At 39.6% G+C, this 26,051-nt stretch overlaps 1 protein-coding gene across 1 annotated transcript in view; it reads right to left on the bottom strand.

The window, feature by feature from the left end:
- Nucleotides 1-26,051, bottom strand: part of COL3A1 (collagen type III alpha 1 chain) — a 49,713-nt gene that overhangs the window by 3,810 nt on the left and 19,852 nt on the right. Inside the window, exons 4-47 of the mRNA XM_053947843.1 lie at nucleotides 25,600-25,716; nucleotides 23,874-23,945; nucleotides 20,648-20,713; nucleotides 20,017-20,070; nucleotides 19,681-19,734; nucleotides 18,887-18,940; nucleotides 18,676-18,729; nucleotides 18,280-18,333; nucleotides 17,764-17,808; nucleotides 17,529-17,582; nucleotides 16,539-16,583; nucleotides 15,769-15,822; nucleotides 15,371-15,469; nucleotides 15,213-15,257; nucleotides 14,993-15,091; nucleotides 14,157-14,210; nucleotides 13,917-14,024; nucleotides 12,690-12,743; nucleotides 12,481-12,579; nucleotides 10,981-11,034; nucleotides 10,532-10,630; nucleotides 10,326-10,379; nucleotides 10,160-10,213; nucleotides 9,606-9,659; nucleotides 9,290-9,343; nucleotides 9,033-9,077; nucleotides 8,845-8,943; nucleotides 8,650-8,757; nucleotides 8,097-8,150; nucleotides 7,093-7,146; nucleotides 6,937-6,990; nucleotides 6,284-6,337; nucleotides 5,962-6,069; nucleotides 5,743-5,796; nucleotides 5,144-5,197; nucleotides 4,365-4,526; nucleotides 4,137-4,244; nucleotides 3,194-3,301; nucleotides 2,789-2,842; nucleotides 2,509-2,616; nucleotides 1,819-1,872; nucleotides 1,601-1,708; nucleotides 415-468; nucleotides 76-183 (exon numbers count right to left, since the gene is read on the bottom strand). Coding sequence (XP_053803818.1) covers nucleotides 76-183; nucleotides 415-468; nucleotides 1,601-1,708; nucleotides 1,819-1,872; nucleotides 2,509-2,616; nucleotides 2,789-2,842; nucleotides 3,194-3,301; nucleotides 4,137-4,244; nucleotides 4,365-4,526; nucleotides 5,144-5,197; nucleotides 5,743-5,796; nucleotides 5,962-6,069; nucleotides 6,284-6,337; nucleotides 6,937-6,990; nucleotides 7,093-7,146; nucleotides 8,097-8,150; nucleotides 8,650-8,757; nucleotides 8,845-8,943; nucleotides 9,033-9,077; nucleotides 9,290-9,343; nucleotides 9,606-9,659; nucleotides 10,160-10,213; nucleotides 10,326-10,379; nucleotides 10,532-10,630; nucleotides 10,981-11,034; nucleotides 12,481-12,579; nucleotides 12,690-12,743; nucleotides 13,917-14,024; nucleotides 14,157-14,210; nucleotides 14,993-15,091; nucleotides 15,213-15,257; nucleotides 15,371-15,469; nucleotides 15,769-15,822; nucleotides 16,539-16,583; nucleotides 17,529-17,582; nucleotides 17,764-17,808; nucleotides 18,280-18,333; nucleotides 18,676-18,729; nucleotides 18,887-18,940; nucleotides 19,681-19,734; nucleotides 20,017-20,070; nucleotides 20,648-20,713; nucleotides 23,874-23,945; nucleotides 25,600-25,716 — 3,198 coding nt within the window. The remainder of the gene's footprint in view (nucleotides 1-75; nucleotides 184-414; nucleotides 469-1,600; nucleotides 1,709-1,818; nucleotides 1,873-2,508; nucleotides 2,617-2,788; nucleotides 2,843-3,193; nucleotides 3,302-4,136; nucleotides 4,245-4,364; nucleotides 4,527-5,143; nucleotides 5,198-5,742; nucleotides 5,797-5,961; nucleotides 6,070-6,283; nucleotides 6,338-6,936; nucleotides 6,991-7,092; nucleotides 7,147-8,096; nucleotides 8,151-8,649; nucleotides 8,758-8,844; nucleotides 8,944-9,032; nucleotides 9,078-9,289; nucleotides 9,344-9,605; nucleotides 9,660-10,159; nucleotides 10,214-10,325; nucleotides 10,380-10,531; nucleotides 10,631-10,980; nucleotides 11,035-12,480; nucleotides 12,580-12,689; nucleotides 12,744-13,916; nucleotides 14,025-14,156; nucleotides 14,211-14,992; nucleotides 15,092-15,212; nucleotides 15,258-15,370; nucleotides 15,470-15,768; nucleotides 15,823-16,538; nucleotides 16,584-17,528; nucleotides 17,583-17,763; nucleotides 17,809-18,279; nucleotides 18,334-18,675; nucleotides 18,730-18,886; nucleotides 18,941-19,680; nucleotides 19,735-20,016; nucleotides 20,071-20,647; nucleotides 20,714-23,873; nucleotides 23,946-25,599; nucleotides 25,717-26,051) is intronic.

The raw sequence follows: 26,051 nt of genomic DNA, 5'->3' as shown, positions 1-26,051 counted from the left end.
TTAAAGAGTTGAGCATCCTATGTTTTATGAATAATCCCAAAGATTTGCTTGTGTGAGTTTGCACCACTGACTTACAGCAGGGCCGCTTTCGCCTCTGGTACCGCGGGGGCCAGGAGGACCAATTGGACCTGGGTAGCCACTGGTACCATCTTTTCCAGGTGGCCCAGCTGGTCCTGGGGGACCCTAGAACAACAAAGAACACAAACAATATGGTCAAAATAGTTTATCAGATAATTCAGAAATACTTTATGAGGTATTTCAAATATTTCTGTATGATTTATCAGGTGTTTTTTTCTTTCTTCAGCTGCTGTCTGTTAAGATGGGTAATTAAAATTTATGTCTGTATTGATGTATATATTAACTAAACACCCTGAATTTTCCTTGCACTTAGGCTGAGTAAGGAGTTTTTCTTACCCTTGCACCTGAAGCACCTGGACCTCCAATTGCACCTTGTGGACCCAGAGGACCCTAAGAAAACAGGAAAAGTCAGTCATACACCTCCTGGTAATATCTTGCAAGTAGCTGGATGTGCCTTAAATAAAGATACTGAAAATGTCTTCAAAATTATACAAAACACATCCTTATAAAAAGCTATGTAAGACATGAGAGAATAGTGGCCATACTTTAATCAGAAAAAAATATTGAATGTTCTCTAATATATTTTCATATAGAGATGTGTTATCCAAAATGCAAGAAAGCCAACTGACACCAGTGAGTTTTGGATTAACTCTAACATTCATAAAAATACGTAGCTATATCAAAATTTAATAATATTACCAGTAAAGCTATTTATATAATTTGACAAGCACTGATGATTTCAAATACATCTACAAATTTGTTCTGTGTGTGCACTGCGAAGAACTAAGCCATTTGCTTAAAAGTTATCATCAAATGAGAGTTTATCATTTTTTCCCTCATGTTATATGTTAGACTCCAGGTTCTATTGTCTTGTTGAGTAGGTTGGTACTGGTGCCATCTTTGGCACGTTGAGTGAGCTTTGGTTTCTTGATTCTCACTTGTATCATGAAGGGTATTTGTAGATTTTTTTAGAATAAATCCCTTCTTAAACCTTTACTGGTCACAAATATCTATGGCATGCCAGTCTATTCATGCCCTTCAATTCTCTTAGCTATGGTCAAATGGTAATGCATGTTCATGTACAATTCAGTAGTTTACAATTTCCTGCCCATTTTGCCCCAATATTTCTTTCCATAAAAGATCCATGGCAGAAGAGAGGTATTTGGACTCTGAGTGGCTTTAGTTGTCTGTCTAGGATAGATTCCTAACAGACATAGGCATTCCAACCCCTACTTCTCTCGTTCCTAATTAAATCAGGAATAGCCTGATTATATTATAAATGAATATAAAAGAAGTTTTTATTGACAGGGTTGTAGTAAACCCATCTTTACGTCCTAACAGCTTCTTCCAGTTCTTTAATTATGCTTATGTCAGGTTGATTCAGGGAATCTCGATTTTGAAACATCTGACAATCAAATTTACATAGATTCCCATCAAATTAGCTAAGGTTAATTAGGTACCTGGGGCCTAAACACAGAAACTAAGACCAGCTGTAATTCCCAATCCATTGCAAAATACTCACAGGAGGACCAGGGAGACCGGGGGTACCAGGAAACCCTCTGTGACCCTTTATGCCATTGCTGCCTCGCTCACCAGGTTCACCTTTATCACCACGAGGACCTTGAGGACCCTGTAAGGGTAGATTTGCAATAAAAGGAAGATAGAAGGAGATAAGAGCATTGCCCATATAACAGGAAATGGTGAGTGCATGACATCACAAATACTTTAGATATGACTTACGGCAGGACCACGAGCACCAGCAGGACCAGTAGAGCCAGGAGGGCCAGGTGGACCCTGTGATATGGTAAGAATGAGAAGGTATGGATCACTTGGAACTGCCTAGCCCACCTCTTTATTTCCAGATAAGCTGTATGTTCACAGCCAGCAGCTATTGGGAAACAAGGGGAAGCTCCACACACAGTAGAATCAGCAATAATCCTGGCCAGGCCATTTTTGTACCAATGTCAGCCTTTCTGAACTGCCTGTAGGCACTGATCTGTGCAAAGGCGCTACAGCTCTTCTCCCCTCTCTCAGTGAGGTGCTCAGTGCTCACTGTGCTGGTGTCAGCACTCCTGAGAAATAACTTGAGGGCTTTCAAAGTTACTCCCTTAGTTTAAATAAATAACACATTGCTTGTGCTGCATGAGCACCAGATGGGATGGAAATTGGGACAGGGCCTGGTGGGATGATGTGCTTTTTGGCATCCTATGGAGAACATGAATTTTGAGCTTAATTTCTAAATATTGTCTGGACATAAACTCTGACATGTCTTTCCCCTGGATATTCTTATAGAACCAGTCCTTGATGTTGAGAAACTCTGACAGTAACAAATGTATGACTCTTCAAAACTTCCTCTCTATTCCTGCATGAAATGGACTTTGCATAGGAAGGGTATGTAAGTAAGCAGTAAGCCATTTACTTTGGTCTTACCTGAAATCCTCTTTCACCAGATTTTCCAGGTGCACCAGCGTTACCTGCAGGTCCAGGGTGGCCAGGGGGCCCTGGAGGGCCAGGAGAGCCACTTTCACCACGGTCACCCTGCAGATAGTAAGGGGTAATAAATACCATGTTTTCTAGAACTCAACATTAGGAGTATATTCAGTGGAGCACAGGAGGTTCAAGGAACAAATTAACATAGCATATAGATTACATATATTGCCATCTAGTTCATGTCTCATTGGGGAGTCTAAGGATACTGGTGATTTCTTACTTTGCCTCCTGGGGATCCGTCACGTCCAGGCAAGCCATCAGAGCCAGGGTTACCCTGAAAAAAGGAGTGGCACAGTTTGTTCACAAACTGCATGACCAGTAGACAGCTTGTTTTCCAGTAAGCTTGAACAATGCTCATCAAAGAAAGAGTTTTCAAGAGGGAAGAGTTCCTGGAGGTGGAAAGACCTAAAAGACCTTTAAGACTGCATTCTTTTGTAGGCAGCGCAGTTCCAAGTGAGACAGACGATGTCTGCAGGCAGAGAAGGGGGTGGCAGGGACAGGAGGCTACACCTTACAGGAGGGCAGAATCTGCCCAGACTCCTGCCTTGTGAACCTTAAAGCATATCTGCCCCCAGAATCTCCCATTTATAACTCACAAGCTAGCAGGGAAACCCCATCCACTCACATCTCTGCCAGGCTCTCCAGGTAAGCCTCTTTGTCCAATAGGACCTTGGGGACCAGGAGCACCGCGTTCTCCTGGGATACCGTTGGTGCCTGGTTTACCATCTTCACCCTGAACAAAAAGAGAAAGGATTCCATTGCAGATAATGTTTTTAGGAGATACCAGTGTATTTTCCATCTTATTAACTCTGCAGGGATTTTGAAGGAAACCTAATGAAGTGGTGGGCCAATGTGGCTTTCCTGGTTGTGAATACACAAAACAAGAGATAAAAACTCGGGCAAACTGGTTTCTTTTCATTGCTGGTAATATTAATGCAAGGCCATTGAATGTTCCTCATTAACTGACAACTAAGAAATAATAAACAGGTATGTCTCTTCTTCTGTACCCCAAAAAAACAACTGTTAACTAAAAAATGCCAGTCTATCACTTTATTAGTGATAAAATATAAACCAAGCCTCACCCTACCTTTTCTGAAGGGAGGTGAAGGGTACTTTTCTGTTTGGGTCATAGCATTTAAGCAAAAAACATATTAAGAATTAAGCAAGGGTAAACAACTAGTGGTAGGTGAGACTATGACTTGGGTCTTGTACCCAGGAGAGGTTACAGCTTCCTCCTCCTTTTGACCCTCCCAAAGTGTGTGAAGTGGGCAATATACTCCTAGATATATAATATATATAATATAATCTGAAAGACAACCTTGCATCCCATAGCAGGTGGTATCCACCAGACATTTTCAAGCCTGATCTTATGCATGTAAACACAAATAACTGTAAATTCTCTCATCACTGGACTAGAGAGCATTAAATCCCCCAACACCCCCAATACATTCATTGCTTTTTGTGTCTCTAAGCTATTTTTAGCACTTTTTGCATCTCTAGGCTAATTTAAGCAGCTGGGTTAGGGTTGTGTGAGGGTTGAGGCTGTAGCTGCAGTGAAGGGCTCTCACCTTGGCCCCTGCCATGCCGGGTGGGCCACTGGGGCCACGCAGGCCTGGCAGACCCGTGTTCCCGCGGCCGCCAACGATGCCTTGAGGACCTGGCTCACCTGGTGCCCCCTGTTTGAGAAAAGGTCACTGCAGTCAGTGGGAGCATCTTTAACATTCTTGGCTGCTTGTTCTGGATAGACATAATCCCGGTCTCCTGGCGGAACAGTCCCTGGCTGAAGGGACACTTACCCTTTCTCCTCGGGCTCCTGGGGGCCCTTTTTCTCCTGGTGCGCCGGGCTCACCTCTGATTCCAGCAGGTCCTGGACCTCCTGGAGCACCAGAACTACCGGGGGGTCCGGGAGGCCCATCCTTGCCTGCAGGGCCTGCGTTACCAGGGGGACCTGGACTACCCTGAAAAGAGTTTTAAGAAGGGAAGTGTGAGCTGCACACATGTACTGGCATTGGTCTCATGAAAGCCAGCCAGACCTGAGTCATTGCCTGAAGGCAGATTTAGGGTCCAGCCCAATGCACCCAAATCTGATCTGGTGTTGTAAGAGAATTCTTTCATGTATCACTTTCACAGCTGGTATTTTTTATGCCTGCTGTCTGGACATGCACCTGCACATTTTGGATGCCCAGTGCCTGTAAGGCATCTAACACAGGGTACACATTCCTTACTCATGGCTCTACCACAGAAACTGGAAATAGGCCTCAGGGCCTTCTGCTTTCTTGAATCACTCCTGCCATATGCCTTTAATATGGTGTCTTGGACATGTGCGGATGGAAATGTCTTTCATTACAGTCTTAGCTGAGCCAATGAATGGAAAGAATTGCATTGACTCTAATGGTACCTTAATTAAGATCCTACCTTCTATTCCTTACCATAAGGAGGGTAAACTCCTTTTTGCAGATTTTTTTTCCTGAAGTACAACCACCATATTCAAAATATTTTTGCATAATATATTAATATATGTCTAAATGTATCTACAAAGTAAGACTAAAAGAAAGGGGGGGATAAACCAACTTACATTGTTACCAGGGGGACCAGGCAGACCACGAGCACCTGGGAAACCAGCAGCACCCTAGGGGAGATCAATACTTTTAGTTGTTATTTTCTGAAGACTGGAAAAACAGGAACCAATTGATTCTTACACACCTGCTGAGTTTAAATTATAGTCATGTTTTGTTTGAAACCTGAATTAAATGTCCTGAAATGGAACGAAAAGTCGTTTTTGGTTTTTTTTTTTTTTTGTTTGTTTTTTTTTGTTTTTTTTTTTTTTTTTTTTTTTTTTTTTTTGCAAGAGGAGGTCACAGATTCGCCTAAAACTTGAGTTAATGGGTTTTGAGATAGTTGGCAAAGATGGCAAGTAAAGTTAGTAACTGTTGAAATAAGCCATTGTAGAGCTTTGGGTCATTGTGTCAAAAGCTATTTTGACACCTTACTTATAATAAAATCAATGTAATCCAGATCACTAAAGACTTCTACTTTAATTACTCCTTCTAGAACACTTTAAATATTCTTGAACTGCCAATGCTATAGTCATTGAAGTTCTTATTTTTCATTTACATCACATTTGTTGTAATAAAAAGAGGCATTTAGCAGTGACTAAGTTGAAGAGATACTCACAGGCCCACCAGGAGATCCACGGTCTCCTTTTATTCCTTGAGGACCAGGTGGACCCTACATGGAAAGAAGTAGATAAAGCAAAGGATTTGATAAAGATTAAAATTATAGGAAGTGTCAATAAGTTTCATGCAGTTCTCTTTGCACTTGGGCCCAGCACCCTGAGGCTGAGGGAGGGCTGAAGAAACCTCTCTGTAGCAACAAGGAACAGCAAACACTTACTGGGGCACCAGGGCCGCCCTGTGGACCAGCTGCTCCAGGGGGTCCAGCCTCTCCTCTTAGACCAGGGGGGCCTCTTTCTCCTTTCCCACCAGGTTCCCCATTTTGGCCCTGCAGAAAAATTATATTGTTATATTACCACGCAAAAAATGAGATGATACTGTGACAAGAAATGCTATCCAGGTACTTGTCTGAAGGGAATTTAAATATGAAATTAAGTGTGAATGCAGTCAAACTCTGCTGCCCTACCAGTGCAGGAGGGGAAGGACAAAGCCACGTTGCCCTGTGTGTGACTGAGTACAGGAAGAGTAGTGCAGACACTTACTGGGGCTCCAGGGAAGCCAGCAGGCCCAGGAAGACCTTGCTCTCCTCGTTCACCCTGTGGAAAACCACACGTTAGCAATGGAAGATGTTAGAAGCATAAACTTCACTTTAAAAGTTAGAGACTACTGCTATTAAGGCTGCTGAAGTTTCTTTGTCTTACCAGGCTTTGGAGGAAAAACCCAAAACATCTGATCCAATACAACTTTTGCTCCAAAGTACTAAACACAGCTGTTCAGGAATTAACTGATAATTGTCTAAAATATGGTAAACTTAACTCAGCTACACCTGTATGAGTCCTGAGAACAATCCATGGTGTTCAATATCCAGAGTGTTAAATATATTAAAAAAAAAAAATACAAAAAAAGAGTGTTTTTAAGTTTACTTAACTTTAAATCAAGATGGACATGACTGTTGCTCACACTCCTGCCTTGCCCTGTCACTACAGCCCTCTGACCCCTTTGCATGTTAAAAGCCCTCATTTTCTGAAGCCTTTAGAACTTATGAACCCCAAGAGTCAAGAGGAGCTGAATGTGCTTGGTTTATTTATAACCCAAGCCACATATATAGCTGATAGGTTTGGTGCAGCACTGATGTCTACACCAGGCCAGAGGAGCCATGGTGAGGTTATACAGGAAGAAAAGTTCCGTCACTTACAGGACCTCCACGGGAACCCATCGGGCCAGGGGCACCTGCTGGGCCAGTCTCTCCCTGCAGGGAACAAGGATGGTCACGGGGTGTTTGCCTTCTTCCCCTGAGACAGCCACCCCTGGGACTCTTTACAGTACAAACCCCATTGTGAGGATGCTTTACCTTATCTCCAGGTGGGCCGGCAGGACCAGGAGGACCGATGGGACCTACATTGCCCTAAACAATTGGAAAATGAGAAAATCATGTATTCTGTATCAAAATATGACAATGTTAACTCGTCTGTTTTGATCAATAGTATTTATGTTTCAGTGTAAACAAATTGCCAAAGCTACTTAAATGAAGTGAGTGTACAGTGCCAAAATGCATTTGCACACCACATTTTGGAGTGATGCTCTGAAATCACACCATTTTGCAGTGTGAAAGATCTCCAACTGAGTGATTCCCTTTTTTTTCCCCATCATCCAAACCTAATCCAAAACCACCTGAAATGAATAGGTCTCTTTCACTGCTGTACAATAAAAGTGACCTGTTGCCCTGATTTTCAGTTAGAGAGTTGATCCACATTTCTTCAGCATATATTCAGCATCTCCTGACTAGCTCTCTGACTTATTTTTTCTTTGAAAATTTAATGTACCATATGGTCAGAAATAAATTTTTTATATTTCCTCCAACCCAACCAAGAAGCATTTGTATATTTGTCATCCCTCATTACTTTCATATATATACTGCCTGCAGGTAGTGATTTGATAAATGTATATATTTCAAGTGTCTATTTTATGTGTATTTGCTATATAGATGTATAAATATATCATATTTAGTAACCTGTAGGAGTATTCTGTATGAGAATATTTACTCTCAATGTCTTTTTGTGATTCATTATAACATCAGTTGGATAGATTTTCATATGATTTCTTTCCCTCTAAAAAAATTGTCCCAGTCAACTACAATCTTTCTCAAAAAAATTCCATTACATTTACCCAAGGAGTGGTAATCACAAAAACCAGTATTAGGGCTAATTTAGTTTACAAACCCAGTTTTGCACTGCTGGAATGAAACACGGTGAGATTACCACTTCAGCTAGATGGTATTATTCACTATGAGGTTACTCATGTTCTAAGAGCTGGATGTGTAAAGCTGATGGATAAACTGGATGTTTAAATACTCACTCTCTCTCCTCTTGCACCAGGAAGGCCGTCAGCACCTTTACCACCAGGTTCTCCCTAGGAAGTTTAAGGCATAAAAACCATGAGCAAAAAGGAAGCATGAGATGAGCCTAAATGGGGGGAAGGATCTCATACTGAGGTTCTCTCAGTAGCCAGATTTTAATTAAACTGGGGAAGATATTTTGCCCAGTATTCAGCATCAGATACTACATTCTTTGATGAGGAAAAAACCCCAACTTGATTCAAAATGAAGTCCAGGCCAAATTGTCTTCCCATGGTATGAACTATTTTCATCATTAATTAGATTCATTAGAACTGTTTTGATGTTCCCATCTCCCAGGAGATCCAGTGCAGCAAAATATCTAGCATGTATTAAACTGAGGGTAAAACCTCATATTTTTCAAAATCTAGGACCCACATCCCCCTGCTAAATCAACAGTACAGCTACATCATCTGCACCTCTGAAATCAGGCCAAAGTGAAGATGTGGACAAACTCAGTGCCTTGTGGGATGCTAACATCAAATCCACATAAAATCAAAAGTGTGTGTGTGTTACCCTCTCCCCTTTTGGTCCAGGGCTTCCAGAAGCTCCTCTTTCTCCTGGCATTCCCTGTAAGCCGGGCAGTCCTGTGCCTCCAGGGGGACCAGGTGGGCCAGGAGGACCCTAAGGAGTAGCAAAAATTAATTAGAATAAACAAAATTAACTCAAATGGTAGCAGAATAGCAGAAAAGGAAGACATTCTGTGGGTACCTTGGCACCTTCTGTGCCAGCAGGACCTGGTCCACCTCTTGTTCCAGGAGGTCCTGGAGGACCTTGTGCACCACGTTCTCCTGGAATACCATTTTCACCCTGTGATAAAAAATGTGGTATTCTTTCTTTTCAGGCTCATATATTGTCAATTCATTTACGTCATTACAAATTTTTTTTTTATTGCTTACCTTAGGGCCTGGGAATCCAGGTCCTCCAATATCACCTTTTGGCCCCTGGTTATGAGAAAATAAATGTAAGTTAGCCAAGAACTTTGCTTATTACATCTGCATTGTGATTAGCATCCTGTTTCAATCCCCTTTTATTTCCCCAAATCAGACATTGCTGCTCTGAGGAGAGCTGAGAGCTGTCTGAATTTGGAAATATAATTTAGGAAGAACTTCTCATTAATTTTTTGTTACTTAAAAAGAAAGAAATTACTACTTACTGGTTCTCCAGGCTTTCCATTCTCTCCAGCTGGTCCTGGTCCACCAGGCAATCCCTATATGAAGGAACAGTATTATCCATATTACACAGATAAGTTATGCATTTTCCATCTTCAGATTTTTGATTTTGACTCAAAGAAGTGTGGCCAACTCATTCAATGTAACTTTGTCAAGAGGTTGACCTGTTATAATCTGTTATATTCAAAATATAATATCTGGCACTCTAATATTAATATTCAGATGACTATATATTTTTTTTTAAATATTTGTGTGTGTTAGTCTATTAAAAATAATCAGAAAACAATAAACACACAGCACCTGGAGGCCAGGTGGGCCTGCTGGTCCTGGTTCTCCTCTCTCCCCAGAAGCACCCTAGAATCAAACAAATGAGGAAGAAAATCCATGAACTTGCCTGAGAACACTTCAACTTATAAACACCTCCTCTAATCTGCACTTTCTTATTGTGACCTGATGACGACATTGCACAAGCTCAAAAACCAATGTATGTTGGTGTTGTGGTATTTGCTCTTTTCACTCCAACTCCTAGATGTGATTCAGCAGACACATTTTAACTGGACAGGAGCTTGAAATGCCATAAACATTAAAGGGAGCAACAATACACTTCTGCTTGAAAAGACCAAGAGCTCTAAATTGACTTTTCATTTCAATCTACACCAGGTATACCTGACTCAAGTTTCTCCCACCAGTTTTGAATATTTGTTCATTAAAATAATGGCAAAGAGCACTTTTATTTGTCTTCATAAAAGGAGATTCCTTTATATCATTAAAAATGTTTTCCTTCTGCTAAATTCCCAGTGTCTATCTGTAGCCAGGCCCCCGATCATTGCCTCGGATGTGCCCACCACACTTACAGTAGGTCCTGGAGGACCTGGAAGTCCAACATCACCATTCTTCCCAGCAAGACCCTATTCAAAGACAAAATTAAGCTATGGTTAGAGAGTGATACCACTTTTGTAAGACCCATCAAGTTATTATTAATATTGTGTCATTATTAAACAAAATATTAGCAAAACTTACAGGTGGTCCAGGTGGTCCACCAGGGCCTCTTTCTCCATTCTTGCCTGGTGCACCCTTACAAAAAAGAAAGACCACTTTGAAATACTTGTTTCTGGTTAGTGGATGATTGTCTAAAGTAGCAGCATAAGATAGCCCCACTGTGAAGCAATTTAGTTTAACATTTGACTCATCAAGCATCAGCACAGAAGAGGAGAAATCCCACTCACCTCATTGCCCTTAGGACCAGGGAAACCCATCACACCTGGCTGGCCACGTGGGCCTGGAGGGCCAGGTGGGCCAGAGCGTCCAGATTCACCCTGATTGCCCTGGGATAAGCAAAAAGGAAAGAAAGTTGTGGCATCTGCGAGGTGAAATAAAGCAATTCCTAGGACTCATTAAATACTGAGTGTGGGGGAGACACTGCTCAAAACTCATGATGTGTTTTGTACTGCAACTCGTGGCCCATCTACTCTGTATTTTACACAGTACCAAATGACAGAGTTTTCAGGCTGCTCTTACAATGATGCAGCATAAAAAGTGCTCTGGTAGTTGAAGCAAACAGAGAGGAGAGAATGAATCTGGCTGTGATAACAACCTGTTATGTGGATACTGTGGGATGAGGGAAGGGTTGGGTCAGCAAGAGGACTGGAATAAAATATTTGCACAATGTACGTACAGGAGGGCCAGGTTTCCCATCGCTTCCAGGGCTTCCTGGAATTCCGGGCAAGCCCTGCAAATTGAAGGAAAAAAAAAAAAAAAGAGTGTTATACTTCAGTTTAAAATGTACATAATGAAGTTTCAATTCATTAATATAAATATATAAAAACTATTGCTTGTTATCATCCTCTTTAATAAAGATTAAAACTCTTCCCATTTCGCTCAGCCCATGAAGGGTGAAAATTGGAGAAAGCAAACCAGTTCTGTCATCATGAGTTTACTGTTTTTCCTGAGAGTTGCATATAAGCAAGACACCAGACATTCATTAACTAGCACAAAAATTTCCTTTCATTATGTCGGAAGCAAACTATATTTAGATGGAAAAAAAATGAATTAAACAATTCTGACTACACACCTCTACCTGAAAGCAACACAATGTGCAACACTTTTTCATGAACTTATTTAAATTTCCAAATATTATTTTTGTTGTATTTTAAATAGTTCACTTTTCTTGCTAGTAAAATCTTGTTTATCTTGTAGAGACCTGCAGTTGGGCTTTTGAATGTCAATATATTTGTTGTTAGGAGTCGTTAATTCTTAGTACGGCTCCCAGAATGTTGTTCCATGTACACTTAGATGTTGTCTACACAATAGGCCATCTCTGAAATCTTACTGATATGTACTGTAAAAAACTGACCAACAGCTTATTTGCTCTAATTGTAATAAAAAATATAATACTCATGTATATTGAAATAATTTAATTTCTAATTTAATTATTTAAGTCTACTTTTTAACTATTACTATTTTACTTATTTACTATTTAAGTCTATTTACATAATAACTGAAATATAAACATATTTAAATAAAACTCCTGTCAGACTACAACACAAAATAACTCATGCAAGCACACTAAGATTGAAAAAGCAAAAGGAAGTTAAAGGAGGAGACTTTATTTCTGACCTCGCAAGATATAGAATTCCAAAAGTGGCAGTGGATTGGAGGATGAAATTGCTGCCTCTCCAACCACACTGGTCAAACCAACAGTCCATCAATTCTCTCCTCCCACAAAGAAGAATGCAAAACATTCTTTACATGACATTGCATGAGAAACTCCAGTAGAAATATGTAAACATCAGAAGGCATAGAAAACTTTTAAAAGAACTTTAAAACTTTTAAAAGAACAGGGTGACAAACCCCTAAATACCCAATGTCAAAATCTGCAGAAATGTAAAGAGCTAATGGAAACAATCACCCATTGCTGATTCACATTAAAGGCATTTCTCATGGCAGGGCCTGGTGTGCTCTGGGAGGCTCCCCAAAGCCTCCTGACTCCGTTGTGGCAGTGTCCTGGGAATGTCCTGTGACTCTGCTCAGTTACCTATCCCACCGTGAATGGATGCTACTACTGCCTAAAGGAACTCATAGAAAGGATTTCTAGTTGGACTCCTCTATCACATCAGCTCAGATGAGTCATCTCTAACAGAGTTTATCCCATTTTCTCAGAGATATCTTGTCTTACTCTCATTCCAGGAAGACCTGGGCCTCCGTCTTGTCCACGCTCTCCTGCAGGTCCACTGGGGCCAGGGGGACCTGGGCTGCCACGCTCACCTGCAGGACCCTGGCAAGAGATGTGGAGATTCACAGCAAGGGAATCAGCATCATATTGAATCTGAAATTGTCCATCTACATTCACATGGAGTCTCCAAAAGTTTGGGGGAAGATTTATACCTTTTCACCGGGAAGTCCATTGCTACCGGGTAAGCCACGGAAGCCAGGGGAGCCCTGCCAGATAAAAAACAAAGCTATGGATCATAGGCAGTATGACACAGGCAATAGCAACTGGGCTTTCTTCTAAACTATTTACCATTACACTTATCATTATGAAAATTATTGGGGAAAAAAGAAAAGATCAAAGTGGCATTTCGCTGCAGTAAGAAGGACTGCAGTCTATTTTGTCTTTGATGGTAGCATTCCTGTTGAAATTATAGCCTGTCCTCCTTTATTTTTACCTGGCCCTGCATAATTATTTATGAGTTTTCTAAAGTACTATAAAAAACAAAATCACATTCGGTATTGACAATTATTTTCCTCTAACTCAATACTGAGAAGAGCTCTGTTGAATTGTTTTAATATTTATATTTGCTACTATCTTTATAAAAGAAATTTGAATTATAAATTTCATTTTGCAGCACCTTTTATATGTTTATTATGATTAATTAGCTCATTATGCATCTTTGGTTTCCTCATAGCTTCAGCAAATATTGCAATCAATTATTAAGTTAGGACTTACAAATAGATCAGCACAATTTCCTTTGTTTCTGATGGGAACAGAAATCTAAAATTTGTAATGGTGTTGTTATTTATTTTGTTGAATAAAACAATCAGTGAATTTCTCTGTGAATTATTAAATTTTTGGAAAATTATTTAATATAGTAGCCAATAAACCTGTTTGCAGTTGAAATATTATAATGTAGATGACATCCTGACAATATTGTTGATATTGAAGATGTATTAACAATAGATGTGTTGACATAAAGACATATCTTGAATGTAGAAGAATTCATATTAATTTCACTTTCCAGAGCAGAAATTCTTTTGATTGTTTATTTTTGTTATCTGAGAAGTAATTTTGAAATTTTGATTATTTGTTCACCTTGTAGTTCTCATAGTTTATGATTGCTTCTCAGCAAAAATCTTTTGGTGAAACTTCCAGATATATAAGATCACTGCTTCTTCTATATTAAAAACTGAAATTAATTTTTTTCCAACTGAGATAGATCCAAGAGCTGCAATTCAGAGGAGAAACTAGATAAGAATTCTCCCCAGTTTTGTGACCCAGTTTCACATCTGGAATTTGCTGAGAAGGTATATGGAGCCAAATTTCTCCTGGAAGTGTTTTGAACTTCAGACTTTTCTGTTTCTGTCTTGGCTCAAAGGTCATGTACCACAGCTCACCCTTTCTCCAGGGGTACCAGGTACTCCGTTCTGCCCAGGTTCTCCATTTGCACCTCTTTTCCCTTCCTCACCAGGAGGCCCAGGAGCACCTGGGGTGCCGTTTTCACCCTGGCAACAACAGAAGCCAAGCCCATCAGTGAATTAGAAGTCTCCAAAAAACCAAACAGGTTTGGTATGGGGAATGATTCAGGTTTAGAGTTCCTTGAAAGAAGTCTCTGGACACATTTTGAAATAACTTACACGCTCGCCTTTTGGTCCTGGATCTCCTTTTGCACCATCCTTACCAGGGTCTCCCTAAAAAGTAGAAAATCCCATTAAAATTATGGGTTGCAGCTGGGCATCATTTTGGAGCTACTAGACGTACTGAAATACTAGGAAGTAGACATGATATTTCAAATTATTGACTCCTTTTTTTAATTTAACATTCTGCAAAGAAATCAGCATGCGCTGGCTGAACATGTAATTGGAAGCCATGGAACTCCTTAAAAATGCAGTAAAGGAAAGAAGTGGCACAATCTTAAAGACCATTGAGTAAAATTTGATATCTGTTCCTGAGCTATTTCAGACATCATTGAGTCTTTTGTTGAAAGTTCCTGAATATTTTCTCTGACAAAGAGCTACATGTGGTGTAAGGCTGTAAGAAAGGGTCTGCTGGGGTAAATGACAGTGAAAGACCAGGTACAACTCATGGGGTTTAGTGGACTGTGAACTCAGCCCTTGGGAATTAAAACTGGTGAAAATAAGATTGTAAAACAACAGATTTTGTCTGATGTAGCTAATTTTCACAAGCAGTATGTTTGTTGTATCTGAATTTGTAGATAATTTAGGAAAGCAATTAGGTATTATCACCATATTTATGTATAATCTTTATATATAGCAATACCTATATGTATGAAACAAAATATGTTATATACTTATAAAAATAATTGCCTATTTTCATTATAAAATAATTTATTAAACCATTTCAAGTGACTATGAGAAGATCAGTGGGGTTTTTTTAATGGTATCAGGCTTACTTCCACCATATTTGTTGGTACAACAATACAACAATGGTGTAAACACCATTAGTAACTCACCGGACTGCCTTTTGCCCCGGGGTTTCCACTTGCACCTGGAGGACCTGGAAGACCACGGCCTCCTGGCAGACCAGGAGCACCAGGAATACCAGAAGGTCCCTGCAGAGAGAGAACAATGGACAGAGATGAGGAGAGAGTGGCATTGATGGACTCTACCCAGTCCAAACAGTGACCCTCTCCAACAGAGTACAGAAATGGCAGAAATGTGGAAAGGACCTACCATTTCACCCTTGTTGCCAGGGCTTCCAGCTCTTCCAGGAGGGCCCTGGAAAAATAAATATCTGAGTAACCAATGCTGCTAACCCAGGACCAGAACAAAGGGCTCTGTGAAGAGCAGGTGACACAGCACCTCTCAGGTCCCAAGTGTTATTGATGTACCTGAGGCCCAGGTGGCCCAGCATTACCCTGAGGACCAGGTTCTCCCCTCTCTCCAGGACTACCACTAACACCAGCAGGACCAGGAGGACCAGCTTCCCCCTATGGAAAAAAAAAAAACAGTACAATGAGAAAATGAAGGCATTTTAGGCATCTCCAGGGCAGTCACCATTAAATTAATGGTTTCTACCACTTAGTGGTGTTTTGTTGTGGGCATTCATGAAGGTGATGAGGATTGGGTTTGTCTAATGCCGCATACAGCACATCTGTTCAAGGCTTGCAAGCAGTGTAATAGCAGCCAGGAAAAGGAGAGCTCATAAAATAATGATGTAGAGTGACATCAGCTGTGTAACTAGAGAAAGGACCAAATCCCATGTAGTTATGTGTCTTTAGTTGAATACCTTAAAACCTGGAGAGCCTGGAAATCCTGCAGTTCCAGGGGGACCCGGGGGACCCTTAAAAGTGAAAGAAATACTATTAATGCAAAAGGTAAAAGCCATATGGAATTAACCTTAAGTTTAAAAAGGGAGCCTGATTATGGGATTTTTCTCTGAGTAAGGAAACACCTGGAAAATAGCAAATATAAATCATGCTGTAAAAGATGAGATTGGCTAGTCCTAAAATATCACACCTATATCTTAGTTACCCTGACTTTTACATGTTCAGTTGAATTTCTGTGTTTCAAATTTAAAAACATGAAATCCATCATTAAGGAGATTAAGTTATAAAACCTTTCAAAATTTGTTCTAATTATAAAAAAAGAAGGAGAAAAGAAAGCCAATACAGCTGTTACACACACAAGTGGATGTGCTCAGGTTTCTAGGCAGATGGGAAAGAAAAATGTTTGCCAACTCAATAATTTATTTGATAAGATCATTCAAATTTTGATCTTCATGAAGTGTAGCAATTCCATCCATCTACATGTTCTCTGAGAACAATCTGGGTTTAGACTTCTACATTTCCTGATTTACGGTGTTAAAGCTCTCCTATCACACTGTATCCTTTAAGTATATTAACCAACACAGTGGAATATACACAATTGAAACACAATTAAATATAATGCTCATTCTTGAATTGGCACCCCAGTTTTGGGTTTGCTGGCACTGCAGAACATCTGCTAGAAGTAATTAGATTAAAGCAACACAAATACTGAAAGTCAAAGTTGCCTTACAGGTGGGCCTGCTGCTCCTGGAGATCCGTCTTTGCCGTGGGCACCCTACAGAAAGAAGAGTGGTATTAGGTACAGAGCACTACCCTGGACACAGAACCCACATCCTTTCATGTCCATGACTCAGGGACCATGTTTATGTGTCTGTTCTTTCCCACTTTGTTGACTAAGACCCAAGGATTCCTTAAATGAGAAATTCCGAAGTAATAATTAACTAAATATTTTGTGAAGGAATATCCAGCACTTTACGTGACTTGCACTGTGACAGGAAGATGTAAAAATACATTCCTATTAAATTTCTTAAGGAAGTAACAGCTACATTCACATTGTCTGTGTGAATAAGTAAGATTACAATAGATGTGTATTTCAAAGTACAGTTCCTTCTGATTCACATAAAAGGCTAAATTTCACTCCAAAAACCTGATGAACACTGATGACTTAAACCCTGTTGCCTGTTTTGCAGTCATATTAGACCAGACCCTCTGCTCAGGTTATGCAGTGTCTGAACAAACAAGGTGCTGGCTGTAAACTGCTTTGTTGATTGTGTCGAATGCTATTGAACTAAGAATTCCTTCAGAGTGAGGACATACTCTCAAACCCATCAAAGGGGAATTTTATCATTTCCCACAAGTTACTTCTGAGATTGCATTTTTTCCCCCTCTCTACTGTCCCCTGCCACTCTTTGCTTCCATTCCTCCTCCCTGCTTCTCTTTGCCAAACCTGAGCTTATGCTGAAACAGTGACCTCTTCCTCAATGTGTAATCTATTCATTTTAAAAAGTGAAACAGGAAATAAGATGGTGAACGTGCTGTGGATTAGAAGTGGTACATCTTTAACTGGGGACTGAAAAGTTTTCATGTGAGATTTCTACAGATGCTATATAGTTTTTTACTCCTTTGCATTACAACTGCTTTATGGAAGTAGGGAATTCTCAACATATTGAGTCCAAATATGTGCTGCCTCTGGATAAGAACAATGTCTGCAATTACTTACAGGGCCACCAGGATTCCCAGGCCTTCCTCTTTCTCCAGCTGGACCTCTTGGTCCCTAGAAAACATGTTAAAATGAATCTGTTAAATGGCTTCTAAAATCAGATGGCTGAGCAAAGAGACATTGCTCTTATTTGTGTAACTCACTATTGTCCACTGCAGGTGGCAGAGTAATTAAAGTTAAAAGGATGAGGAACAACTCAGCTAACATTTAAACACTTCAGGATGCACATATTTACCGGTTGGCCTGGTGCTCCATTTACGCCAGGAAGACCAGTTTCACCCTGTTAAAGAGAGAAAAGAAAATGAACTTTGGTAAGAACATTTTTTGGTTTATTCAAGGGGAAGAGAAGCAGAAAAAAGCCCAGTTTGTTATCCCTTTCTATGGAGTGCTGGGTGTTCTCAGCATTAACTGAGTTCTGAGAAGTGTAAACAAGGGTCAAATCAAAAATTAAACAGGAAATAAAAATCAGAAAGACTCAGCTTTCAAAATACTATGCAAGAAAGCCAGATGACCAAGACTTGTCCCTTCATTTTGGTATCTCATGTTTATTATGGCTGGAAAATTGGGACATGATGTGGTTCTGAATGCTTAGCTCCTTTGGAATGATTAACATTCTTTTCATGGAGGTATTAAATGGGCTTCTTTAATGCTTATTGTATTTTTATAATTGTTTAAGATGTAATGCACAGCTATACAACAAATAATGGGGTCATTCCTTTACCTACTTAGAAAGACGACACTAGAATTTTACCTTTGGACCAGGAGCACCACTGTCACCTTTGGCACCATCTTTTCCATCAAAACCCTGTGGGAGAGTAAAACCATATCTGTGAATTGTATTCCTCTTACATTCTGGAAAACTTGATTCCTCTTGGCAAAATATTAAGCCCCCAAAAGGGGCATATTTTCAATAATGAGTGCTATCAGCTGTTGGAACCCTTCTTGGTATTAGGGATGGAGCTCTACAACTGAGGTAACCAGAAAAAATTTGAATCTTTGTTATGGAAGTCGAGATGACATTGTGCAGAAATTAACTTTAATTCTATGATTCAGTCTTGGAAATGATGACTGAAAGATCACAACTGCACAACACCATAATTCAAGGAAAGTAACAGACTCAGCTATAATCAATATACTCAGTACTTACTCGTTGGCCTTTCATCCCAGGCATCCCAGGCATTCCAGGATGTCCTTTGTGACCCTAAACACATAAATATAGAAAGATTAATAAATCATGTACTTATTGTATGGAGGGCACAAGCCAATGTTCACTGTGTGTCATTTGCACTTGACTAACTTGATGTGGGAAAACAAAACCTATGATTACAAGACCATTGTTATTGGGAGATTTTCCATACCGGTAATCCAGGGATTCCACGATCTCCATTCCTGCCTGGTCTTCCTGGTTCTCCCTGTTGAAAGAAGATAATTTTTTTAGTGTTTTGTTATTACTTGACTCACTGGCAAAGCACCAGTTGTGGTAGAACAAGGTGAGTTGGAGTAGGCAGGTGAAACTTCCACCAAAGACAGTGGTGGTCTTGCAAATCCTCTCAGGGTGACAGTTCACTCTGTCACTGCCTTCTGGATAACAACTGCCAGAATTTATAAACTCAGCTTTTAACAAGATTCTAGTTAATTTCTAAGTTACTTCAAGACAACCTTTAGCAAGAGATGATCCCATTAAACTTATTTTTCTTAGTAAAACACTCAAAACGGACACAGACTGTATGTTTGCACCTTGCCTGGCACTCCCCCTATTCAGGGCTCCCAGCTGTGACACACACAATTGGTGTCAATGGCTGTAAGCCCCAGAGTAAGATTTTAAGGGGGCAGAAAGCTACCACTATTGTTTGATTTTCTTTAAAATTGCTAATTTATTTTGCACCAAATAAATAGCATGTCTCATACTTACATGTTGGGTTTTTTTTCTAATCAATCAAATTGCCTGCTAAAATTGAACCTTTTATGGAATGGACAATTAGACCTTATGTAAGCCAAGTTTACTTTCTTGAAGACATGTTGTCAAATGGAGACATAGGGAGATGTTAAAAATTCTCAAATGCAATAATATCAATGTCCTCTATTGTCTTGCAACTTAATGAACTTTTTTCTTCCTATTTATTAATAATGGGATGAATAATAGTGAACTTACATCTTTTCCTGGTGGACCAACTGGGCCTATCATTCCAACAGGGCCTGGTGGTCCCTGTAGAAAAGCATTATAAATATATTATTATATACATAATATAATTATATATGTATTATACATAAATTATATTATATATTAACTACAATAATAGCAAATATTAAGTATTTTTCAAGCTAAAAATGCATTAGGCATCCATCATAAATACTTGTACATTTGACATGCATCATAATAAACAACTAGGATAAACTGCAACATTTCCATCCACTGCAGAGGTGACACAGACTCATGCTTTTGAGGTCATGCCTTTAACATGCACAGTGATACTGAATGGGTACATACAGGAGGGCCGGGTTGTCCTGGTTCTCCAGGGGAGCCCTGGTATCCAGCAGAACCCTGGAATGCAGCAAAAAACTCAGTTAAGATGTGAACAACTACATGCACCATCCCCTGGTGCACTTATATTTTATAATCCCATAACTGTAAGGAAAACTGTAGTCAGATTAGTCAACAAATGGCCAAAGGTGAAATTACCAGAAACAGGTAGAACATGCCTCCATGAAAAGGGAATTAATCTGCTCCTCTAAAAGGAGACAGATGTTGAAAAACTCAGACCCTTGGTGTGTTCACTGAATGTGCATCCCACTTTCCTTTACCTCCTGTTAATATTTTGTATGGATAGACATTTGGGAATGTCAACAGGATGTCAGGCAGTGGCATGTCTTCAAATAATGTTAACTGACACCCCACGGGCTTGCAGAGATCTCAAGGGGTACACAAGGATTTAAGCCAGCACAGTATATTGATCTCAGCTCTTGAGTCTTGGTGATGGTACAGCCCAAGATGACATTTATGCATAAAATTCTTCAGCATAGTATCTAGTTTTGAAAAGTGCTTGATATTTATGACAGAGAAAAGGAGGAGCTCATATAAAAGAATACAAGATGATTATGAGAATATTAATGTTACTTACAGGGGGACCTGCATGACCAGGTGGGCCAGGGGGACCACTGGGGCCAGGGGGTCCTGGAAAGCCACTCTACAGTGTAGATTAAAAAATAGTAGTTACATTAATGTAATATAGCTATAAAGCTTAATATAGTCACAATAGTCATCAATAACTGTGAAATAAACTTTTACATAATTAGTTCAGAGAAAAGTCCTCGGTGACCTGCACTTGGTGCAGTAAAAAGGAAGCAGCAGTATATTCACACAGTGCTGAAGAAATACATTGTCTAATTGTCCCTTCAGAAGAGGCTTCACTGGGTTGCTCCTTGCAGGCTTGGCTAACATACTCCCAAGGTATTTTCAGAGCTGCAGCTTTTCATTTTTGAGTCACTACTGCCCTTCTCTAGACCCCAGAGGGATGCTCAGAACTCTGCCTTTCAGCTGCCTGAAGGGGAAGAATAGAAAGTAGAACCAAATGTGTTAGACAGAAAAAATGAGTGTCAGCTTCTCTTCCGTGTAACTGAGATTAATTAGCCCAACACCAGAGATTCCTCATGACCTAGGGATACACTGAATTAAGGTCATACTTTTGTTGTAGTCAGCAAGACAAACATGTTCAGCAGTGAAATATTTTCTGAGGTCTAGACTAATCAAAACCTCAGTATTTCTACTTTGTGTAGCAACAACCACAAAAAGTATTTGATACTGCAAAACAGAAAGCATTTAAAAATTAGCACAGTGGTCTACTGCAGATATAGTTTTTTTTTTTTTTAAAAAAGCTTTTGTTAAATTAAACTCTTCACATGTTTCCTACAGCCAAAAGAATCACATATATGGATGATATGAGGATCACTGTGTGCTGCAGTACTGGCAGAATATTCCATAGTTAATATTGCATGGAATGTGTTTCATGGAATATTGTCACAGTGTGTCAGAAAAGGTCACATATTACAATTTTATGAACCTAATTTTCATAATACAAGATTATCAGTATTGCTGTACTATACTAGCATATGTAGGACAGTACAATACTATACTACAAAAATAAATAATATTAGTTCACAGTTGTCTTCTGTCTAAAAAAGTGAGCCATTTTAATATTTGCTGTTTTCTAGGAGAGAAATACAACAAGAGGCAGAGCTCTGAGGGTTTGGGAAATGGGGCTGCCTTGAGCAGTCCCTGTTAATTGTTAGAACTCATTTGGTATAAAGTAACTATAGATCCAGCCAGAATTAAAGCCATCAACTCATCAACAGCAATCAATCAATCAGACATACAGCTATAAACAAATGAGATACAATTTTTTTCAAGTTACACACTGCGGAGATAAACTGATAGTTAGGGGTGTGCTTGCTGCTAGAATCTCCAGACTTTGAACGTCCTCCAGTTAGTGATTGTGCACTGGTGGAAAGAGACAAAGACAATATGTGGAGGTTACATGGGCAAGTGAAGAGAAACTGTGATGTAAAGCACAAAATCAGTCTATAAATGGTGTAAAGCCATGGGAATGCAGCAATGGAGAGATGTGTGATTGAGGAAGTACCAGGCATGGTAACCACACACAGCCAATGCTGGTACTATATTTTATTGTTTTGCTAATATTCCAAATTATTTCAGTTTGGAAATTTATTCATTAGGAGTATTTAAATTAAATTTGATATATTTATAAAATAATAAAGAAATTGGTCTATGTAATGAAAATTATAAATGTTATTTAGCTCTAGTGATTTCAGCCACATCTGCCTGTAACTGCTGGTACTTACTTTGAGGTCACATATGCTATGATGCAATATAAAAGCCCTTATGACCTGAAAATATACAGACAACCCTGAAGATGTTCTAGGGTGCTCAATAAAATAGTTTGGTGGGGTTTTTTAACCCAAGTCCAAGAGTCAGAGCACAAGAAATCACTAATCACTTCCAGGGAAAAAAGCCAAAATAGAGAGGAGTTAACCACAGTTAACTGAAGGTGCCTCTGTTATCTGCCTGATTCAGCACTTCCCATATTAAGACACCATGTAGCAGAATGTAGATGGTATGGCAGCTGTGGGTGAAAACTGTGAAGAGTGAATAGGAATAAATGAATAAAGAAGGACAAAAATGGATGGTTGAAGAAAAATGCATGGATTATCATATTAGCAAATGAAGAAGGTAGGAATAGATTAAAATGAAGGTGAGAAAATAATGACTATATTTCAGGAAAAAGAGCTGTTATAATTAGTAGACCTTATTTCACAAGATGATCAAATGGAATTCCTTCCTTCCTTCCTGCCTCCCTCCCTCTCCTTTCTTCCTCTCCCTTCCTTCATTTTCTCGGAACTGCCTTACTATGCTACAACATGTGATACCCAAACCATGTTATGCAGAATTGGGCTGTAAATAGTGATAATGTTTAATGAAGCACAACCAATTTCCAGTAGCAAGAGGTAGAGCTTGCTACTTGCAATTCACCACACAGGCAGGTTGCCTGAATCAAGAAACTTCACGTTGAATATCTCTAAATCCCAGTGCCTAAAAGGAGAATAATGAGTTGCAACATTCAGATTTATATTACACATGAAGCATAGCTCAGGTACAACTCTTTGAGGCAATCCATGCTTTTTCTCACTTAAAACCTGAAAATCTTGGACCAGGTCTAGCAGGCAGATACAGTCTTAGTACACAGTCTGAGTAGCTGTGGGTAAAAAATGGTAATTGTAAAAGAAAAAAGTGAAAATATTTTGAGTTTTGGAATGAATAAAGTTTATAAGAAGGGTTTACTCTCTTGTTATCAGGCAAGTTAGAATCATAGAAAAGTTAGCAAGTATGGAATATTGTACTCAGTAAAGACAAATTATACTGAGTGGGTGAAGGAAGATTAAAGGCAGTGGAAGAGGTAAAAATTGTTGGAAGGAAGGGAAGAAATTAGTGGAAGAATATCAAGCAGATAAACGAGGAATGTATATGAGACAGAAAGGGAAAAATGTTTAGGTAGTGTAAGAAGGTGAATCACAGACAGAGATGAAGAAAAGGAAGGTAAGAAACTGAAGAAAGAAAGTTAAAAATAAAAAATCCAGATCATCTATAGCTACTTTCTAGAACAGTGTTGCTGAACAAACTGATGCCTTACATCACATTCAACTTGCAGGCAATAATTAAATGAAAACTTATATTGTTGGATTAAAATCAGGGTACATTCACATCCAAGGTATGAGCAGAAAATATGTTCTTTAAAAAGAAGAAAGGACAGAAAAAAAGCTTTATCATCTTACAATGGGTTGTGGGTACCCGATACCAGCTCCACCAGCCTTCACATCATAGGAGTCATACTGTGGAGAAAAACTCTGTAAAAGAAATAGAGAAAAAAGGAAGAGAAAAAAAACAAACAAACAAACAAAAAAAACAAAAAAAAAAAAAAAAAAAAAAAAAAAAGAAAAAAAGTGATTGTTATAAACCAAATAAGTGTTTTTTCCTACAGTGATATGGCAAATGCATGAAAATAACTCATTTGTATCTGCTGAATAGTACTAGCTTGATCTATAGCTGCCATATATTTACAAAAGAGAAGCCCAGCCAGTGTCTTCTTTCTGAGGTCATGGTGACATTAAACTCCCTAGACTGGGCACATCCATTTTTCTTTTTGACAGCTAGGCCTCAGCTGAACCACAATATTACCTTTCTCTCTCCTTTTACTCTGGTTTGACTCCTCCTTAGCTTCTTTCCCCATTTTCTCTGTCTGTCTCTTTTCTGTCGGACTTAGTTGTCACTCAAGGAAGTTGATGAAATATTTTATGTTGCTCTAAAGAGAACAGCTGTTTATTATTATTATTATTTTCATTTTCCTGATTTCTTTTACCTGTGCCTAATGAATGACTCATTTCACATGAGCAGACAGTCAGGTGATGTGGCATTAGTGCAGTGATGCATTATTGGCCCACAGGTGGTTGAGCAGGAAGGGTTGAACACGTGCAGTGTTCTGCCTGTTCCCCCAAACCACTGTGGATCCAGCTCCTGCACTCAGCAGGTGCAGGAGTCCTGTGCTCCTGATACCAACCCTCCTGTCAGGATCCAACAGCACATCTTTGATACAGGGTTGGAATGGGAGGCTAATTCAGCCTCTTTTCCTCTCCTGTGTTTGCCTCTCCAAACCCCAAACCAGTGTCACTGGTGCCCATTGGGACTGGTAAACTGATCCAGAGCTCAGTCCTGCAGAGGCAATCCCTTTCAGGATTAAATAAAAGCAAGACATCTTTCCTCAGTTTCTGGCTTACCCAAGAATGGGAAGCATGTATGGAAGTTATAATCTGTATTCAAAAGTAGCAATAGTTTTAACATAAAATTTTTATCAGCTTTGTGCTAAAGAAGTCCCATCTTGTAAACCTGGGCTTGGTGGCCTGCATGGATGACAATGTCAGCCTGTAACAAAGCATGGCCTAGAGCTCAGTGCTAATAAACTTCAGTTACAATCAGCTCTCCTGCTCAGCGTGCCCAGCTCTTCTGAAAGGACTTCAGCATCCAGTGAGCCAGAAATAGAGAGACACCATGATAAATACTACTTGCATGGCACTTCCCTGCCAGCAGAGGAGCAGTGCTTCAGTCTAGTCCTGTTGGAATGTTCTATTATTATACATGAATTGATGAAATACAGGAAAGTAGGAGACTTCCCTAACTATTAAGCTTATGGGGAAATCCTCCATCACACTCTTTCTGATCAGATTATTTCTGAGTTACCAAAGTCCTTCAGTAGATCTGGCCCCAAAAGTTTTAAAAAATAAGGTAAGACAGAGATTTGATTGCACTCCAGAGAAATGTTATGGACAAACTCCCAAAATAACAGCAAAACCCCACCTACCACCCATCTCTGTTTTCCAAAGACACAAATGGGATGGATGTCGCTGAAAGCAAAGCACCTGGGAAGGTGCAAGGGACAGGTGCTTACAGCATTGCTTTGCATGGCTATGAGCACAGAGGTAGAAGCTGAACATAACAATGACTTACACCTCCACTTATACTGGGACACGACTGGCAGATTCCAGGGGGCCCAGGAGCTCCAGGGCTCCCCGGCTGTCCTGGTGGGCCAGGGGGACCATTTCTGCCTGGAACTCCAGGAGAACCCTGCAAAGGCACAAACAGAGCAGATACAGATATTGTCACTTGCCTCCAACTGCAAGGACATTGAGGCACAAACCTTTCCATTTGTAACAAAGTCTGTGTGTCTGTGGTGGAAAACCTCTCCTAAACAAGGCCACAACCAAACATTCAGAGAACACAGACAAAATTCACACATGGAAACACTTGGTTAATGGAACCTTATTAAAAATTATATATTACTACACACATGAGAAATATTTAGCAGTTCAGTTCCTGAATCTGAAATTATTACTGCTAGTAGAGTCTTAAAGATTTTTTTTTCCTCCTTCTGTAAAGAAATGTAACAAAACATAACAAAT

This window comes from Vidua chalybeata, chromosome 7, assembly GCF_026979565.1.
Source record: "Vidua chalybeata isolate OUT-0048 chromosome 7, bVidCha1 merged haplotype, whole genome shotgun sequence".
Lineage (NCBI taxonomy): Eukaryota > Metazoa > Chordata > Aves > Passeriformes > Viduidae > Vidua > Vidua chalybeata.
The sequence above is the reverse complement of the archived record's forward strand: the minus strand, read 5'-3'. Positions and strand labels throughout refer to the sequence as shown.